Source organism: Papaver somniferum, unplaced genomic scaffold (genome assembly GCF_003573695.1).
Source record: "Papaver somniferum cultivar HN1 unplaced genomic scaffold, ASM357369v1 unplaced-scaffold_114, whole genome shotgun sequence".
Taxonomy (NCBI): Eukaryota; Viridiplantae; Streptophyta; class Magnoliopsida; order Ranunculales; family Papaveraceae; genus Papaver; species Papaver somniferum.
The window spans coordinates 1,336,127-1,357,662 of NW_020620381.1; the positions used below are offsets into that span (position 1 = coordinate 1,336,127).

Here is a 21,536-nt window from a genome sequence, read left to right on the forward strand (position 1 = left end):
GTTTAATGATAAGCATGCCTTAATTTCTGAATTTTGCCAATTTGCTTTCACCTTGTATGTCAAGCATCCTAGGTAGTTTGGTTAACTCTTTGTCAAAATTCAAAGCTCTGTGTAAACTGTTATAGCTCAATCTGTGATTACTTGTGCTTTAGACAGACAAGTAATGCTAGGGAATTGACATGTTAGCTGAAATTGAGTCATCACAGTGGTTAGTGATTGTTTCACACATTCAAAGTGGTTTGAGGCTAGAACCTCTATAGCCATTTGATGAAAAAGAGGATAAGTTTATCAAACTAGGGAATTAGATGCATCTAGGTGGTGGAATTGAAGCCTTAGTTTCTGTCACTCATCCACAACTGTCCATTGTTTCTTTTGTTGTATTGTTTTTGTTTACTATCTTTGCTTCTTTACTTCTTTACTGTTTTCATGATCAATTCACTCCATTTTGTTGTTTCCTTAACTTATGTTGCTCCTTCACTCACTGTTTAGTAGTGCTCAAAACACTACAAACAACTCTCACAGCCCACTGTTCACTTTCACAACCTCAGTCCATAACCCACAAATCATCTCATCCATTGTCCAAGATCCCACAGCTCATTATTTTTATGTCCATTAAGACCACTGCTACTTACAAACCCAACAAAGCCCAGTTAGCTAGCAAGATTAAGAAAAAAATAGCAAATTTGCCCACCTTGTCCCTGCGGATCGACCCGTATTTGCACCACACTACTTTCCGACACCGTGCACTTGCGGTTATTTCCGTGACTCTTTTAGAGAGCCACCATTGGGCTCACCTTGGTATGGACCATAATCTTCAAAAGGCTGATGTTCCCAACCACTATTCACACTATGGTCAAAGTAGTAACGTCCATTTTGAAACTCAGTCGGATATTCGTTGTATTGGCTATTGTAATACCAGTTCGACATTCTACTGCAGGGGTGTGAGTTGTCACACAAAATAAAACCCACTGACAGGGATTCGTGGGTGGATAGAGTCTTACCTCCCGTACCAGACGGGCGATGAACCGTTGAAGTCGACTCAGGCCACCGACTCCAATGTCAATGTACGAACCCGAGGGGCCGAGACAGTATCGTAACTGTCGTCCTTCCCTGCAAACAATTTATATTTAATTTTTAACCCTTCCTTAGGGTTTCAAAATAATAATAATGTCCAGTCCAAAAATAAATTCCAAAACTAAAAATGTCCAAAAAGGAAAAGAAAAATTACAAAAATAAAATCCTATTTACAATTTCTAAAAATATACAAAATCTTCTTCTTCACTCCTTTCAGATTCCTCTTTTTTTTCCTTCTCTGGCGATGCTTTCCTGTTATAACACTTTTTCTTTCCTTGTAGCTTCGCTCCAAATCTGAAAAGAATCGAAAAATACCAAAACGCGTAAAAAAGAACAAAAATAATAAAAATAAAAAGAAACCTAAAAAAAATCTAAATACAAGTCCTCGTCGGCGGCGCCAAAAATTGATGTCGTTTTGAAAGTGATAAGTAGAAGTTTGTTCAAATACTTGTAAAGATTTTATTTCAGACTTAATTTTGGTTTCACTTAATTTTACGAGAGGCTGGGACTCAGGATTCCACCAATAAATCCATTCATTTGATTCATATAGTTATTCTAGAGAATTATACCTCAAATAGAATATTGACTCTGTTTCTTTGCCAAGGTAGATTTTTGAAAAGCAACGACTATAAATCTAAAGCATGGGATATCAAAAGACTTAACCTAAGTATAAACCATCAATTGAAATCACAACCTTTCAATAAAAACCATAAAACAATTAATAATCCTTGCAAAAAGTCATGAAAGAATTAAATATAATTACCACACGTATGAAAAATGGCTTCCTCCGTCATCTCAGTGTTGGGGTTTAGCTCATGATGTCGTAAAACTCTCAAAAGATAGAAATATGGCTCAAAGAGTGTTTAAAGATGGAAGTACAAGGAAAATCACCAAAACAGATCAATTTCAACGTTTATATTAGTGGCAGATCGACTGTTACTAACGATACAGAAGATGTAAGACTGTTGGGAACGATACTACGTGTGTCGTGGATAAACCACACTTTTCTGCGATTGACTTGGGTCGTCCAATGTTCTTCAGCTTCGTCTTCTTCCTCCTGCTTCTGCAACTTTCTTTGCAGCGTGAGTTCTTCGTACCATAGCCTCCTCTAAAATTAAGTAAAGGCCCCAAACTACCCAACTCCCCTTTCTCTGCGAACAGGAACCTCTTATATATCACAACCACCGATTATAACTCGATAAAGTATTCGGTTATCCTCCTTTTTTTTCTCTCCAAGTTACGTACTTTCCTTCCCCTTTTAGCTTATCTCTCACGCGACTTCTACAACTGTTGTATCTCCCCTGAATCAGAGAAGATATTTTCTCTGTTATTTTTGGTAGATTTCGTAGATGAATCAGGGAAGATATTTTCTCTTTAGTTCTTCCCAATATACAAATAAAATCCCGTCAACTTCGTTTCTTCCCTTTTTTATCCCTGTTTTTCCGAATCCAACAGAGTTACCAAACCTCCTTTGAGGTCTAGTGTTAATATCAGTTCATATCCGGGTCCAAATCCAAGAAAATATCGACAATCCTTCCAAAGTAACACACGGTGATTGTATGGTTATGCAGGTAGAGTTGTATTTTCCCGCCAAATTTCAAATGGGAAAAGATGAAGTGCCCCTATCCAATTCCAGTGTGCCTTTAACACTTGAGGTGTCCTGGGTGTAAATAGCAAGTGGTTTTCCCTTAGTAATTGAGTACCCCTTATCCAAAATGGGGGTCCGTATAATAATTTTCTCCCACGAGCGCAAATACCACTTTTCGACACAATATATACAATTGAGATTATATCAGACACAAAAATATGTCTATCAGTGGGACTTGGTGAATTATTTTTTCTCCCCTAATCTAAGTTCTAAAAATGTCAGTTTAACATATATAGGGAGAGGCAGTTGGTTGAAGGTGCACGTGCAGACCATGCACCAAGTAAGCTTCATGGCTTAATTAGCGGGAACGGTATAAATGATGCCTTAGGCCTCATTTATGTCTGCATGGCAATTCCAATGGAGCATGTTAAGCATGGGAATGACCATGCCATGCCGCGAAATCGATGATGCATTCCTTGGATGCACTTTGACGGAATGGCATATATGGACTAGGTCATTTCCACTATTGCTGGGCCACGGCCTTGCAATATACATTAACTTAAGTTTTTGTCTATTCGAGGATGAACTATGGTCTGTGTTTGATGCCTTTAAAGTATGGAAGCGTACATAGGCAGTCGCAATGAGTTGCAACGTTGCCGGTCAAGCACATTATCGCTCATATCATCTAATTACGAGATGATTGCGGCATATTTCCCCCTCATATCATCTAAGCTCGCCAGCTCGATGCAAGAGACGATTGTGGCCAAGCTTGATGAGGCTTAGTTGCATGCCAGCAAGAAGATGCTCATACTTCATATCAATCTACGTAGAGTTGGTAAACGAGTTAAGGTAAGGAAATGAAACATCTTAGATCAGCCTATGCCTAAGTCCAGGGCTTATGCCTGGACAAGACTCGACAGTGTGACAGTTACTCACTTAGATAAGAAATTCAATAATTAATTCCCTATGTTGAGGTAAAGCCAGAGAAGCATGCAAGAATGCATTGGCATTGGCCTTATGGAATTACACCCTTTAGCGGACGAGGGTAAGTTTGGAATGGTGTGGAAGCTAAGTTAGATGGATCATGCTCCACGAATATGATTTTAAGGGAAAATGGACGTGCATTTTTCTAGCTTTAGGGCCCGGACTGTAGCTTCATCATGGCGCATCGTGGGAGTTATGGCATGCCCTCCCAAGGCGCGCCGGGCGTATTTTCCTGTCCGTCACACCATAGGACAGTAACAAAGAGAAACTGATCCTCATCAGATAGTTCAGACACAGGATCAGTTAACCAAAACATTAACCAGTCGATGAATGACTTATTTTGAAAAAATTGAGTGTTAACAAAAAAAAAAGAGAAACCAGAAACGTCTAGTAAAAGGAAACGGGACCAAAGCATGCATTATGGATTCATGAGGATCATTACACCTAATACAATCAATATTATGCATGGGCATTTTAGTATGCAAAGATGTTCTAGCAGATAAAACATTTCTGGCAGCTTTCCATGTGAAGAATTGGATTCTATAAGGAACCTTAATCTTCCAAATTCGCATCCAAATATTTTTACAAGGGGAGGACCTAATCCCTCTTATTCCCATGTAGGAAGATTTAGAATAAAACTTACCATTCGTTGAAAGTTCCCCAGCTCCTAGATGGCTTAAGGAAATAGTGATAATCTTCTTAACAGAAGCATTATAAAATTGAGTCTTTAACTTAGAAAAATATTCCAAGTTTTAGTTGAAGGATCAATGAAGTAAAACACATTGATATTAGGGTCAGGTGGAACTAAAGGATTAGGTGTACAAATACCCATTGTAGGGATCCATTTGTCACACCATGGGTCAATGAATTGACCATCCCCAAAAATCTAAGAGGTGAAAGGCTTAATAAGTTCTTTTATAGCATGCAAACACTTCCAAGTTCCAGAGCACTCGGTATGGCAATTGGCATTCAAAAAATCAGTTCGTGGAAATTATTTAGCTTTAAGAACAGTGTCTAGCATACAATTTGGATATTTTATAATTCTCAAAGCATTCCTAGCCAGCATAACTAAGTTATTTAGTTCATATTTTCTAAATCCCAGACCACCTTCTGCCTTAGGGGAGCACAAGATGTCCCATCCTAGTAGATGAAGTTTCATATCTTTAGAATCTAAAGTCTCTCCCCACCAAAATTTTCAAAGGTGAGAATCCATTTGTTTGCAAAGATGTTTTTGGATGAGGAAATATACCATTTTAAAAAAGGGATGGCTTGCCAATGTGTTTAATTAAAGTAGTTATAGCAGCTTGAGACATGTTTTTATATACTCAGATAGAAATTCTGGCATCCACAACTTGGACAATACCTATATGGGTTTCAATTTTTGAGGCTTAAATCACAGTAGGAGTGCCAAGATATTTTTCTCCTAAATCCCTGCACTTAATCTCTAGAATTTTAGCAAGTTGAGATTTTCTATGTTCAGGAATTCTCCTACTAAATAAGATATCAGACTTGTCAAAATTGATTTTTTGGCCAGAGGCCAAGCAATATTTTTGAAGATAGACTTTAATAATTTGAAAGTTATTAACAGTAGCTTTAGAAAACAAGAGGGAATCATAGGCAAACAACATATATGTCATTTATGGAGCATCTTTACACACTTTGTTACCTTCCAAAATACCCTTCTTTGAAAGACCGTCAATGTAGGAAGAAAGATCTTCAGAACAAATGATATAGAGATAGGGGGATAGAGGATCCCCTGTCTCAGACCTCTTTCAGGTTTAAAAAACTTAGTAGGGCTACCATTGAGGATGAAAAAATAGGATAATGTTGAGAAACACTGATTTATGAGTTTAATCCAGTAGTTAGAGAGCCCCATCCTAGTTAAAACACTTTCAAGGAAAGACCATTCCAATTTATCATAATATTTAGACATATCAAGCTTAATGGAAGCTATGTCATCAACTTAGTCATTATGATTAACAACAAATATAGCCTCATTAGCTAGCAGAATATTGTCAGAGATACTCCTCTTAGGAATAAAGGCACTTGAATTTTGGGAAATTATGTTAATTATGAAGAGTTGAAGTTTATTAGCAAGAGTTTCTAAATTAAGTTGCATAGCCTTATATGTCAAGTTCAGCAAGAAGCACCTTAGGGATAAGAACAATATTAATGTGATTAAAAACTTTCGCAATATGTCCATTTCTAAAGCAGGTTTGAGTCATATCAATGACAGCCTCCCCAATTTTAAGGTAAATATCCAACCTTCAAACCTAACATTTCATTTCTATATATATTGCTCGGAGTAATATAGTCTTACTTCATCAGCGCTTTGAAGAAAAAGTGGTATGTGTTTTCCAGCTGCTTTAGGCGTGGCAATTTTTATTTTATCCCCCCTCATTTTGAAACCTTATTCTCCCATCAGGTGTCACCAACATCTTGGTCTGGACACCTACTGTGAATAAAATAACTAAATTCACCTTCATCCTTTTTATTTTCCGACTGAAACTTCGAATAACATTAAGGGGTATTTTGACTTCGTCCATAGAACCATTTTTCTTATTCGAAGAATTTTCTTTTGTTATTCATCTTCGTTGGTTCAAGTTTCATCCTAATGGAACTTATTAGTCATTCAAATTCCACCGAAAGAAATTGCAAAAGTATGATCCACGCACAAGATATTTCTTTATGTTACTTTCACCGACCCGTTTGGTAAAGAATTAGGTAGGCTAAAACAAGGACGCAAGACCTAATCCATTTCAGTCATCCTAAACAGACCGTCAAAAAAAACAAGTGAAAACTACGCACAAACCCAGTTTTCAAATTTTTTTCACATTTTTTCCACTGAGAAATCCACGCTCAGAAAAAGTCACGCGCGCACCCACTTTTTCAGCCAAACTTATCAGCAGACCCATATTTCTTAAAGTTAAGTTTATCGTGAGATTTCTTCCGAATGCAAAGATTATCAGTTACATATTCATATTCATCGAAATTTCAATCCAATCCCTCTGGATTACATCGATTAATACATCAATTTCACAAATCAAAATTTCACAATTTTATCATATTTGAGTAAATCAGAATTCAAACTGAGCAAATCATAACCATTTTCAGTTCAGTTTGATACAATTAAATCAAACCCATGTTCCAAATAGAAGATTTAGTATATCTAATTCGATCATTGCAGTAGCAGAGATGAAAACCCGCAAAGAAAAAAAAAAATCAGTAGCCACATAGGTTTCCAAAGAAGAAGATGCATCTAACTCCAAGTTTCAAAAAACTAAAACTCTTTTTCAGTGAAGGGGTACTTATCTGAAGTGAAAATACTGAAAATGTTATGTAAAAGAGGTACATTTGTGGTTTCAAATATGCCATTAACAAAAAAGATAGAGCTCTTCAAATCATGCAGGCCAACTAACCGTAACCAGTTATCTCTTCACTTCATACTTCTTTGAATCCATCAACAAGTTAGCATCAAAAAAGGTTTTTTCGTCTGTACTTTAAACTAATTAAATAGATAAGATGGATCCATGGATCGTGAGCTGCGGAGATGACGAGAGATTATACACTTGAAGAAAAAGACCAGTAACAATTGAGCGACAAAATTACGAGTACATCCTTTAAAACTTTACATGTTTAGATAGCATGTAATGTTGGAAAAAATTGGGTTTCACAAAGGATGAATGAATCAGAGAAGAAAGTGTTGCACTCCAAAACTTTCAAGGCTTGTATAAATTTCTTTTAGACAAATATTTCTACCCTCCCAATAACAATTGGCGATTACAACAGGTATGCGAAATATTGCCTTCAGGATACAATGAAAGCCCTGCAACGAAAACTGAATTCAAGGTTTGTACCCCTTGATTCAATCAAGAACACACAAAGAGATTTCTGATTTCTGATGATGCTTTTTGAAACAGAGAAAACAGATTGATTTTTCTTATATCTTAAACGAAACTGGGAGAAGCTATTTATAAAGGGTTTTGCACCTGTTGGGAATAGGTGTTTCTATTCACGAACCGTCAGGTTCCTTCATCAACAGACATCAATGGTGTCTTTTGGATTCGAAATTTTCGAACAGGCTTTTATCGGCCAAATAAAACCTTCAGTTCAAAAATTCTTCCGGGGGCGTTGCCCCCTTGAAACCCCCACCAGGGGCGGTCTCCCCTGGACCCCCACGACCTGACCTGTCAGGTCGACCACAGCCTGGGGGGCGATGCCCCCCAGGACCCCCCTTTGGTAAGCGGTGTTGAAAATATTCCAACATGTAATGGGTCGGCATGCACGTGGACACCATCTACGGATGCCAAACTTCAACAGATGCATCGAACTTGGACCTACTATGTGAGGTTATGGACTATGCAGTATGAACTCCTAAGGTGAGAGCGTATCCTAGGTCTTTGTTTTTTTTTATTGTTTTCTTACCCAAGTCTTGGTCTATTATTACGTCTTTTCCTAAGCGTGTCTTTTAGTCGGCCTCTCACCGTGGACATGCTTATGTCTATCCATGAAATGACAGATGATTTGGGTTGACTATATCAAGAAATTCGGAAGCCACGGATGAAAAGGATAATGATTGGATATGTTGAGTGAGGAGTTGGCATTGCTGGTTGGGAAGTTACAGATGTATTGTTGTTGTTTTTGGTCGTAATGGTTGAATAATTTGTTATGCAGCTACGAAAATGGTTGAATAATTTGTTATGTATTCTTGTTATGCAGTCCAGAAAATGATTGCATAACACATTATGCATCAATTTTTTTGATATTATTGAAGCCAACAAAAATAAAGACTGCATAACTTGTCATACACCTATAATAATATATGCATAACATGTTATATAGTTGTGAAAATGGATGCATAACTTATTATGCATCCGAAAATATGAATGCATAACCTGATATGAATCCGTAAATATGGATGCATAGTGCATTATGCATCAATTTTTCTATGTACGCACTAAAATCAACCAAAACAATGGTCACATAACTTTTTATAGATGCATAACTTTGTTTTCCAAATGCATAATTTGTTACGCAGTGGAGAAAATGGTTGGATAACTCGTTATGCGTCTGCAGAATGTGTTATGCATCTTTTTTGGTGGCTGCATAATAGTTATGTATCAAGTTTTCGAAAATTTTGCCTAAAATGATGATCACCTCCGATTTTTTCGTGAAAAACAAAAATTTGATATTCTTATATGTACTCGTTGCCCAGCTCTCTTAAAAAATATTTCCAACGATATAAAATTCGTAAAATTCCAAGGCGCGGATTTTTAGATATGTTATATCCAAGTTGCGTTGTCAATTATACCCCTGATGCATAACCCGTCATACAAACATTTTTAATAATTTCATATAATTATGAGTGTCACGGTACCTAAAATTAATTGTGGGGCTGACAATAAGAATATTATTTTTTTTGGGCCTGCGCCTAATTTTCCCAAAAAACAACGACAACAAAATTCTCCTCACAATTTTTCTGAATTTTGTGGGCCTGCTCCTTGGGAGTTTAGCAGAGGCCCATATATTGTGTGTAGCGGCTTTTTCATTGTTTATTTCTCGGTTGGTTTAGACTTTTTGAACTGATTTTTGTTGGTATTATTGTTTGATTGAGAAAATTACGATGGATTAAAAGTTTTTTTTTTTGATCCGTAAAGATAATCATGGAGTAAAAGCTTACAATGCAAAAAATAAAATAAAATTGGTTAACCATGTAAAGTTTGAGGATTAATTAGACTCAAGTTTTACGTTTGTTCAGGTTGCTCACGTTTCCTGTGATTCATATGTTTTTGTAGAGTTTTTCTACAGAAGTATATAAGACCCCCACCATACATCTCCTATGGAGCTGTATAAGTTTCCACCTTAAATGAAATTGCGCAAACGTTTGTATTCCATTTCAGTGAAACGTGGCTCTCCAATGTCAATCGTTACATTTTTTTTATTCGTTTAATCTTTCTCTTTAATTATTTATGAAGGCTAATTCAGTTTCCCATATTTAATCGTATTTGTTTGATATTAGATGATCTCCATTCTCAAGAATCATATGCTCTGGGATATTGGTGAAAATAAGAAAATGGGATCCCATTCGTACTAGGGTCTCAATGGATGTCCTGTAAGTAATTTGCAAATCTCTAATAGCATTTTTTTTCTTCTTCTAGTTCATAAATTCAAACTGCATCGTAAATTTTCTTGAATATATATGCAGCATATGCTCAGGTACATGCAATTGAACCACATCACCTTCGAGTCTTTCGAATACTAGATATGTGTTTCCAATTGAAATAAACAACAATGTATTCCGGTGGTTCATGAAAGAGAAAGGTTGTGGATGGACAATAGTCCCACATTACTAGTAATTATATAATTAGCTTAAATATAATATGGAAGGACCCTCCACTCATTGTCAATTGGTTTTGAGTTGGATGTCCGCAAACTTTAACAAAGGTATATAGGATTCAATCCTTCGAGCTCTTGACAGAGCAGAATAAAACTCTAGACTAGGCAAATAAATCAATGTTTTTTTGTTTGGTTGTAAACAAATGAATGCTAATGTATTTAGTTTATTTACCTGATCGTGTCCATGCAACTTATAAGGGTTTGATAACTCGGCACAATGCAGTTAAATTTGAATCGATCTCTTTGTTATGCTGATCTTTCCTGTCATTTATATCAAACTTATACATTAGCTTGACATTTGACGGAAAAAAAAAACTTATGATCAACCCCAGATTACGGACGTATGGGTTACATAATAATCATTGTAAGCTGACGCAGAGCTGCTCCAGTACAGTAAATAAAGAAACTAACTGCTCAGCTGGTTCCACCAGACATCGACATACATACGAGGCAAGGGTTGATTTCATCCAACCAAGTAACCAGACAATCATAATGAAACATATGCGAGCACGGCATTCTGCTTACTTCGGATCCATCTATAATCCCTATTAGGCAGATATAGCACAACTACTGCTACAATCGTTAGTCTCCATGGTTTTGTCTATATATTCCTGCATTTATTTCTCTTTCTTCAGTCCATCAATAAACGATTTTACTGTTGGAAAATTGACACTGAACAGGGTGAAATAAAAGAATGTTGTACTAGGATTCAAGGCTCTAATAATAGATTCTTTTCGACAATTATTCGACCCTTCCCAATAAGATTGACGAGTACAAATAGGTCAATGAATATTTCCGTCAGGATACTTGAAGTCCCACAACAATGTTGGATTCAAAGCTTGTACAACCTTGACCCAACCAGGAATACTTTGGTTTTGATTCTGATGATGCTTATAAGAGAGAAAACAAAGAGAGTTGAGATGTGTTTTGAATGAAAACAAGGATGCTATTTATAGAGAGTTTAAAATCTGTTGAAGATGACTCTTCATCTCCAACAGGCATCTTTTCAGATGGAACAGACATCTCTTCGAAAATGGTGTCTGCTGGGAAAATAACGTTTCTGTTCGGTTTTCTAACTGTCATAAGAAAACCCTAAAACAAAAAATTCCTCCGAGACGCTGTCTTGCACTCTGCTAAGGGCGCTGCCCCCTAGACCCCCGCGACCTGACCGGTCAGGTGGAACACCGAAACTCGGCGTAACACCTACAAATTAAGGGTTTGTTGAATATATCCAACATTCTCCCCTTATTTTCAAAAACCAAGAAAAGTTTTGAAATTAAATATTACCTTGTTCTTGCGGATCAGCTAGTCCCCAAAAATCGAAATACGATTGGTCGATCACCGTTGGTGGCCGGGTCGGATCAGCAGCTCGATGGATCAAGCCTGGGCGGCTGCCCCGAACTGGAAAGCTACGGTGGGGCGGGATGTACTTGGCAGGGGTGTCACCGGGAAAGTGGATTAGTGCGGAGATTGAAAACGTGACGGAAAGCCGAACTATCGGCATCGAGAAGGTTCGAGCGAAGAGCGTTTCCCTTGGCAACAAGGGCACTTAGGCAGTCTGGTCACGCCGGCGAGACATCTAATATCTGCAGCACTCACGGTCTAAACGGTGCGATTATCTCACGCCCAAAACCACCCAACCCGAACAAAGGGAACAAAAGGGTCATTTTCACTAGGGTTGTTTTCTTGTGCACTACTAGTAGGTGAGGTACGGATATAATATCCAACATCACAAGAACAAGTGAAGGCTATGTGAGCACAAAGATGACCCTCTAAATAATCCATAGAGTGCAGAGAAAGAAAAAAAGAAGTGCTGAAGAATGACAAGAAAGATTTCATCACTGTACATCTCTATTTATAATAAGAGAGTGTCAAAAAACAAGCAATTTCCGAATAGAGCACCAATTACAAATTACAAGTTTCCTAAACCAAGTCTAATACAGAGTCATAAACTCAAAGATGGAGCTGCCCTTAGGTTAAACTAATTTTGTTAATCCTTGCATTTAATGAAAGCTTCATCAAACATGACATTGTTCCGGACTGCACCGAACATAGAACTTGTTAACCCCTGCATACAAAAGAACTTTAATTATCTATTCTACAATATTGTTCTGTTGAAAATCAATTTACCTCTTGATGATCTTCTAAAACTGAACTCTTCAGGAGGGGAAGTCCGAAGTTTGCCCGTATGGCTTGCATTTGCTGAGTATATCCTGTCCTTCATTAATTATAGGTCCCTAGGGGTTTTTAAGGGAAACCCTAACTTCTCTTTTATAAAGGCCGATATTTTATGTAGTTGCACCTAAAACAGTTGTTGTTAAAGATAAATACCAAAAAAGATTGTATTGGCTCTGTGTTCTATATCACATAAAACTCTTTATATATATCTTTCTTATCATGTTCTCATATCTTTCGCAGGATTTGTAGAAGTCTCATATCTTTCGTAGAAGAAGTTTGCGAACAGAAGATTCAGGTAGAACTCAACGTAATACTTTTTTCTTTTTCTTTTGTGTGATCTCTTTGTTGTTATGTTTTTCTGCACGCAGTCCTATACTCGTATATTTCTGTTGTTGGAGACATAGGTAGGCTCTTACTTGTATCTCTATATATATTTGTAAGACTATTTAATCATGATTCTCTGCATGTGAATAAGTTCTGTGTTTTTTTTTTCTGGTGTAATATTGGTGTTTGTTCTTCTTTTTTTTAATTGAAGGGTTTAATCATGATTCTCTATTATTTTGGTGATATTTTTGTTGTTACAGTAAATTGATTGTCGTGCATAACAACTCCGCGATGGAGATGATGAGGTCTATCGTAAGGCGGTTGATAGGAATTTTTTCATCGGGGCCTGCTGTTCAAGATTCAACTCCTAATAAGAGTTTGGATGTGTCTCAGAGGATGGATGGACCTACGGAAAAGGTAAATCTCTTTAATTTGAACGCATAGTGCAATATGTGCTTAAGAAGTATGGTTTTAGCCTCTATAATATTATTTAGGCGCCCGGTTGTAAAACTCGTGTGCCTAGGGCTCGCCTTCAACAACATAGGTTGCCAATACTCTAGATAAGCGTTTGGTATAATAAAGTTGTTCTGACGCATTATCGTGTTATTCAGTTGGGTTTTTATTTCCTAGTTTTAAGCATCTATTATCATCTTTTTGTTACATAGTGTAACTTGGCTTATTCCTCTTGTGGATAGGTGGATGCCAAGTTCATCGAGGCTGTACGTTTATTCGATGAGCTTGACAAAATGGTTAGTAAGTATGGAACGACGGTGTGGAATTTGTACGATGATCACTTTCCAGAGCTTGCAAACATTGTATCAGACAATGTCATGTATGCCAAAGTAGTGAAGTTGATGGGAAACCGAACAAATGCTGCAACTCTTGATTTTAGTAAGGTATGCCGTTTGAACTGATCAAATAAATAGAAAGTTTAGGTACCATGCGTTATGATGTTGATCTGTTCGTTGTATTATTTACTTAGATCCTATCTGAAGAGCTTGGGACTAAATTGAAAGAGGCAGCAGCGGTATCCATTGGATGTGAGCTCAATGAACTTGATCTCATAAATATCAATGGGCTCTGTGACCAAGTGTTGTCTCTTTCCGAGTCTAGGGATCAGCTCTATGAAGACTTGAAAACGAAAATGAACACCATTGCTCCAAATCTTACTGCTCTTGCTGGCGATCTTGTTGGAGCACGACTCATTGCTCATGCTGGTGGCACGCTGAACCTTGTTACACAACCTGGAAGCACAATTCAGGTATACGGTGCAGAGAAGGCATTCCGCAGAGCTCGAAAGAGAAACGATGCTACACCCAAATACGGGAATATCATTTATAACTCTCCTTTGATTAGTAAAGCTGTCCCTAAATTCAAGGGAAAGATGGCTAGAACTCTGGCAGCCAAGATTGCATTGGCCATCAGATATGATGTTTTGGGAGACCCTCAAGATAACACCATGGGTCTGGAGACTCGTAACAAGGTAAGAGACTTGGGAGTTTTGTTTTTAATATTTTCAAAGTTTGTCTTTTAAACTCCTTTCTGATTAGAATGTTCTTGAGTAGCTTGAAGAAAGGTTGAGAAGTCTCGAGGGTAGATCGGGTAGAGCGATGCCTCGTCCTATAGAGGTTGGATTTTTTGCCTCAGTTTCTACTTTATTACTTTAGTTTTCTTGTTTTACAAGTCCTTTACTTTCCTAGTTTAGTTTGAATTCCATTTTGGTTTCTTTTAGTTGGTTCTACAAAGCCTATATAAAGGCTAGGTCCCTTTGTTTAGAAAACACATCTTATTATTATCAATCAAATATTATTATCGTTTAATACGATTCTCTATCTCTTTTATCTTTTCTCTTTATCTCTTTATTATCGTCAATTCTCATCTTTTTCATCTCTTCTCATCCCTTACAATCTCCGTATTGCCTTTTTCGTATCCGTTCTACATTAGTTGGTATCAGAGTTTTAGGTTTTTGATAACTATGGACGATCTTCTGAAGCTTCGATCAGAATTAATAATTAGTCTGGGACACTATGCCAAAGAATATTCGGAAGACACACCGGACAGACATTACTTAGACTGATGGTGAAGTTTTCTTTAACTATGCAACACACCGGACAGACATTACTTTGCTGCCATGGAAGCTAGTGGTTCTCATCAAAACTGATGGTGAAGTTTTCTTTACCCAAATATGTCCAGGAACTATACATTTCACAATTTTTCGTATCCTTGCAACTATTGTACGGTGTGGACTGATGAAACCAAGTATTGCCGTAAACTTGTACACATTGATGGTTCTTTGATCGATATGAGTTGTTGCTTGGATTACGCGCTTATAAAAATTACTCGAAGGGACGATTCTCTTTACAACGGTGTCCTGGAATATGGTGATCATAAAGATATCGTGGAAAATCATTGTGTCGATCAAGGAAGTGTGAACTTTCGAACTGGTAATTTCGTAAAGGAATATTTTCCAATATTTTTCAATTTCTTCGAGTTCGTTTCGTCAATTCTATTGCATGTTGTGAAAATTATTCTCTTCTTCATTATTGGAATATGGTACATCTTCCTGGAGTTTTTGTGGACATACCAACCTTAGAAGAAAGGGTCGAAGAGGAAATATTACCTTGGAGATATATTTTCGCACCTAGATGCAATACATGGCTCAACTGCCACTGGAAGATTGACGGTAAAACGCGACTTTGAGCAAGTTACATGGGAGTCTGGAGGAAAATTTCCATTTATTATGTCCGATAATGGTTTTGTCCATGAAGAATTAGTTGTTAATACTTCCCAGTTAGACCCCTCTGGAAAATTTCAGAAGGTATTCAATGAAGGACAAAAGCTTAAGGAAATTGTCACCTCATCGTCACAAAGTGTTGGTGCAGGTCTTGACAATCACGAGAATTTCGACAAAGCTGCATCCATTGGATCCACTACAGCTGGGATGACAACATTTGATTTGTCAGCATATGGAAATCAAATTATTCTTTTTTATTTTGTTTCTTTGGGTGACGTTGATAATTACTATGAAAGAGGAAAGGTGGTTTCAAAGGCAACTAAACAACATGTAGTGGAAGAAGATCTTATTATTCCATTGTCTTCATATTGGATGAACCTTCTACTAAACAAAACAAGTATTCTTCTTTTTCCAAAACAAGAGTACGGAGAAAGAATTTCTAAAGTAGATGCTGCAACTATATTTTCTTTTCAAATAGTTGGAGTTGGACCCAAAACGTCACCACCGGTACAGGAAGAAGTGGCGATTAATGTAGCAAAGGAATATTTTGAAATATTTTTCAAGATCTTGGAGCTCTTTTCTCATTCGTTAATCCTAGTTCACGAAAGGGACGAGGAGGATACTTTAGCAGCAACCGTTGGAGACACGAAACCTGTGAAGGAACTGGTCAAGAACTTCTCCAAAATGGTGGAAACACGTTGGTCCGTTAATGATGGGCAATCTGTGCCATGCATACTTGTTATAACTAGTAATTTGATTGGAAAGGAGGAGGTAGTGGAGGATCCTACTCTACTGATATTTTTGATAGAGGAATTCCAAAATTTAGTCTCTATTAAGTTGATGTTTTCATCAACACCAACTACTGCATTATTGTTGGGCAATTACTAGATAACACAGTTGAAGCAAGGCGTTACATCGAATTTAGAAGACTTGGTTGGGAGATATTATTTCGAAACAAAAATGCTGATACTGAAGCCAAGAAAATAATTTTGGACCAGAGAAAGAACGAGTTAATCGTTTATGTTTTAAAAGGAGTAGCTCAAAACTTGGGAGATACACATGCTATACTCATGGTGGACGTTGCTGGCATGCTTTCCATTACCGACACTGATGACGTGAATTTTGTGTTCGATCGAGGAAAATTTAAGCACAACTTTTATCATGCTTTGAGATACATTTTTTGGATGTTTCGGTTTATGATCTCTAGAGCTACTAGTTTTGTGTTTGATCGTGGCAAGCCGATAAAAATGATATCTACATTTTTCACGGAGAAAAAGAACTCGTATTCTTTGATGACATCCCGATGCCTAACGAAATACATGGAGATAATGAAGATCTTGTTATTAGCTAACTCGAGGACGAGTTTCTTACAAGAAGGGGGACTGATGTAGGACATCTGCGTCTATATCAACAATCATTGTTGATCCCTTACGTCTGTATCAACAATGACTGTTGATCCGTTGCATATGTTTAGTTTTCTTGCTTTACAAGTCCTTTACTTTCCTAGTTTAGCTTGAATTCCTTTTTAGTTTCTTTTTGTCGGTTTTACAAAGCCTATATAAAGGCTAGGTCTCTTTGTTTAGAAAACACTTCTTATTATCATCAATCAAATATTATTATCGTTTAATACAATTCTCTATCTCTTTTATCTTTTCTCTTATATCTTTATTATTGTCAATTCTCATCCTTTTCATCATTTCTCATCCCTTGCAATCTCCGTATTGCCTTCTTCCTATCCGTTCTACATTAGATATGAGAAAAAAATTAATTATTTGTCCCCCGTCTATTATGAACTTCATCTGGAGCTTCTTCCACTCCGCTCCTAACAATAGTTCTAGGACTGGAAGAAGTATTGTAATTCCAGAGGTTATAAATATTATTATTATACGGACGGTTTCTACGGGACTAGCAAACTTACTTGTTTGTTAGTTTTGTACCCACTATGGAACTGACAAATAAGCAAACTGGCATGGCTAAGTGGGAAATTTGCCACTTAACCAGGCCAGGTAAAGTTTCCACCTTCTCGACCGCTCGGTCTAAAAAACACCGGTAGGTCAAGTTTCCATCGGTAGCGGTCTATACTCGACCGCTAATATCGTTTCATTGAACGGTCATCATTTTATCATCCTATAAATACAACATCAAATCTAATTTCAGTTCACACCATTTCTTCAATCTCCATTCTTTCACTCCACAAATCGAAAATGTCAGTTCGGAGATTGAGCATAGGTGAAGATGAATACATTTGCAGGTATTATGTTTTTTTTGTACAAGATATGGTCGCTGCTGGACAACAACAACAAGGAGATCTTTTACGGAGTCTCATATTTCATAGATTTCAAGAAGAAACATTGAACCTCAATAATCGAAATCATAATGGGTTGTGTCGTCGCTTCGAAATAATCTGCAGGGAAGTGAAGTTGTTTGATGCTGCACTTAATGAAGGCTATCAAAACCGACAAAATGACCAAAATGCAGTTGATGTGGAGCAAATTTGTCAGCTCCAATGGGGCAACAGAGTGGGAAAGATTTTCAATTCAATGGTTATTATCTTATCTTGAGGGTGTTGTCCCAATATGACCAGTTTTAGATTATTAGCCCAATTATGATGCATCTTTCGATTTGTAAGATGCTTCTTTAATTTTAAGAAATTATTAATATAAAACTAGTGCATCTTTCATTAATTTTATAATTTTAATTTACATTAGTGACTCTTTCATTCATCTAGATAAAATAAGCTAGACATAACTTTATAATAAAGACTTTAAAAGTAAAAATTTGGGACAATGTTCTTCGTCTTGTTAATCTTCTTCATTTTACCAAACTTCCAATCAATGCGCTCATGAACGGAATTTCCTTTGTTAATCTTCTTCTTTGACTTCAAATTTTCCTTTTCTTGAACTTTTCTTCGTTTCTTCTTAGTTGGAGGCTTAATAAATATATAGTAGTAAGTATATTTATTAGCGGTGAGTAAATCATAGGTTGGTTGCTTACGCACAATTATTCATCAAACCTTCAAGGATCTCCTACCTTAAAGGTCAAGGAAAGTCATAACACGATGGATATATGTGGCGTCCATTAAAAAAAGAATCTAAGTACGAACAGTCGGAGACATATTTAAAGTTAAACGATACCTCATGCAAAGAGACATGGTAAAGGATTAAGCACCTAAATTTTTAATTAATTAATTCATTCAGAAGAATATCAAATATCCAACGCTGCTCATGAATCTAACAAGGGACTGAGAACATGTCCCATGAACAATACAACCCCACTTCTCTCCTCTCTGATGAGAAACATGAAAGGATGATCGGCTACAAAATTTATTCCTCTGGGGCAGAATCATCATCAAATAAATTATAATTCTGAAAATGGAAATAGCGATGGTATCCTCATGTTCACAAACAATAACCGCATTGCATATAAAATCATCATGTGGAAGTAAAATAGACATAAAATGATATAGATATGATAACTCATCGACCCAGAGCCTTCGGGCTCGTCCTTGTCTAGTCATTGGGGAATAATTCGGTTGCTCTCGTGAGTACGACGCATAATATAACGTAATGTAATAATAAATGCAGAAGATAAAGCACAGAATGTAAATGAGACGATGATTTACGTGGTTCAGCACTAAGACCTATGTCCACGGGGGTTTATGTTTTACCATGTGTTTGACAGTTACAAAGATAGTCAAATGACTTTGTGTGAATAACGAAGCTAAAGGGGAAATGGAATTCATACCTACTTTTCTTATTCTCTCTCTTATTATCTTCTCCTATACTCACTCCAAACTGGTCGACCCCCTCTCTCTTAGTAGAGAGGGGTATTTATAGGGATTGAACATGGGGTCCACTATCAGAGGCAGCTGCAACCTTATCTTCTTGATCTTTGTGCTGATTTCGCTGGTATCTACGTTCTCAACCGACGGAGCCAGCGGTTACGCCTGGTAACGACGGGTCACCTCTATCTCCTCCACAGGTTGATTGACACATACTCTATGTTTAGGGTGTTTAATGCGGGTGGTTGGGTCGCCTGCACGCGTCAGACAGGTGTCTGCGGCTCCTATCACATCTGTGTCAGTATGTTCAATCTCCATCGTTGATCTTGAGTCCTCCTCGAGATGGAGTAAAGTAGATCCTAGGGTATTCTTCAGTACTTCTCAGTGGCTCGATACTTCAGTGCTCTTAGGCTCTCAGACGTCGAATCCGCTCGATGATTAACATGTGTAAATGATAAATGTCCCTTGGGTGTAGAGACGTGGCATCGTGCCTTGATGTCCCAGGCTGTGCGTCCTCCACGTGTAATTCTTCCGACACATGGAAAATGATGAATTATGTGTATTCAATTTTCCCCTTTTCTTATGATTTGGATGTTAGTCAAAGTTAGAAGAAAACTGTCTTCACAGCTTCTTCAACTTTCCACAATAACTTCTCCTAGATTTTAGGGCACCTTTCCCACTCCTTGCAATAACTCCTTCTTGAATCATGGGACGGTTTTATCATCTTTGTGATAAATAAGAGAGAGGATGTCATTAAAATAAATTTTATTCTTTCTTCATGCTCTTTTCAGTTCATATTCTCTGAACCTCTTCATTTTATTCTTTTGTTCTTTAGTTCTTTACTCCTGCTGGTGCTGCTTAGTTTCGGTAAAATCCTTGGAGGTCCCCACTGTCGCTACTCTTCAGGTGTTTGCATATCATCTTCATCCTCTTATTGATACTTTTGATTCAGGTATGGAGTTCTTCCAACTCTTATTTTCTTTTGATCAATTTTCTTTTTTTGCTACCGTTTCTGGGTTTTGTGATGAAGAACATGATACACGACAGTATATATACTTTCCTCTGTTCTTGATCGCAAAACCTATGGCTTTTCTGTTGATCGTTAGGGTCTCTTTTTAATGGTCAAGGCTGAACTAGGGTTTTGGAATTTCGTGAAACTTATCAAAATTCTCCTTTCTGTGATTTGATGATATTTCTGATGAACTGTGATATTTGTAGAGTCTGTTTTCTGATCTTCGTTCTTTTCGTTGCCCCTTGCAGATATAGGTGATCGTCCTCGTGTTCCTTACAACACTCCTCCGTCGAACCCTTACGGATCCCCCCATCTAGAAGTCCTGATGTATCGCCACCGAAAGGGGGTCCACCTAGGTCTTCTCAACCGGATCTTCGTATTAATAAGACTTCGTCTTCGTCAGGTCCCAGGATTTTATCTACGAAAAAGGGGGATACATCGTGGGGTTCTCGTTACGCAGTTAATCGTCCCTTCTATAATCATTCTTCTCATCGTGCTAAATCGACGAATGTGCAGCGTCCTTCTCTTCAGCGTGTCGAACCGACGAATGTGCAGCATTCCTCCCCTCAACGTGCTGAGCCGCTGAATGTATAACCTGTACGTTATGTTGCCCCAGTTACGAGGCCTTCCCAGAGACCTAAGGCTCAATAGTCTACTGTTCCAGTGAAAGGGAAGTCTGTTAAAGATGCCGCGCCGAAGGTAGACCTTTCGAGGAATCCGCCAACCAAAAGAAAAGATTCGGATATGAGTCCTCCAAAGAAACCGTCGCCGAGTAATACCACTGGTTCTGACGATGCCCCAGTTATACGAAGCATCTCGGTTGCTGAGAAGAAGGTTACTTTTAAGCATGTGGATCTTGAAGCTTTTAAGGTAAAACATGGACTCGAGGCTTTTGACGTTAAGTTTTATGCACCCGACGACGACCTTACTTACGATATGATCGTTAATTATAAGTATAATGATTTCCATCTGTTGACGACTGTAAGGGCCTTCGATGATGGATTGATGTTGCCTCTGTATAAGTCGGGAGATTCCTTTTACTATGATGTTCTTGTTACTCGTGAGGGTTCCACTTCTTATACTCATTATCGCTCGGTGGTAAAATTGAGTAGAAATTACCTTCGGTCGCTGAAAGAGTGTTACCTTCGGAGTAAGGATGAAACGATAATGACATGCTACATTCCCTACCCTGCTGAGAAGTATTTGTATACTCCTGAGAATTTCAACGCCTCTTTTGGAGATTACGTCAATGGTAGAAACCGCAAGCCATGGAGTGTAGGTCTTCGTAAGATTGCTATTTCTCAAGGTGAGGTTCGTCTCTTAAGTGAAGTAAGTGATTCGAAGCTCCAATACGTTCCTGGTACCGAAGGGACTTCTCAGCAAAATATTTTCCCTAATCGCGAGGGACTCAAGCGTGATCATGATTATGAGTGGCATGCCACCGTTATTGAAGTCATCGGTCCTT

At 37.7% G+C, this 21,536-nt stretch overlaps 1 protein-coding gene across 1 annotated transcript; it reads left to right on the forward strand.

Moving 5' to 3' along the window:
• The first annotated feature begins 12,473 nt into the window (after positions 1-12,473).
• Positions 12,474-14,211, forward strand: LOC113328717 (probable nucleolar protein 5-2). The gene is made up of 5 exons (XM_026575737.1): positions 12,474-12,515; positions 12,805-12,961; positions 13,240-13,440; positions 13,527-14,027; positions 14,110-14,211. Exons 2-5 carry the CDS (start codon positions 12,836-12,838, stop codon positions 14,209-14,211), a joined length of 930 nt encoding a protein of 309 aa, XP_026431522.1. The 5' UTR covers positions 12,474-12,515; positions 12,805-12,835.
• Positions 14,212-21,536: the final 7,325 nt, after the last annotated feature.

Coding starts and splice junctions, on each gene's coding strand:
- LOC113328717 (XM_026575737.1), top strand. CDS start 12,836: ATGGAGATGATGAGGTCTATCGTAAGGCGGTTGATAGGAATTTTTTCA. Junction 13,441..13,526: donor CAACTCTTGATTTTAGTAAG/GTATGCCGTTTG, acceptor TTATTTACTTAG/ATCCTATCTGAAGAGCTTGG. Junction 14,028..14,109: donor GTCTGGAGACTCGTAACAAG/GTAAGAGACTTG, acceptor GTTCTTGAGTAG/CTTGAAGAAAGGTTGAGAAG.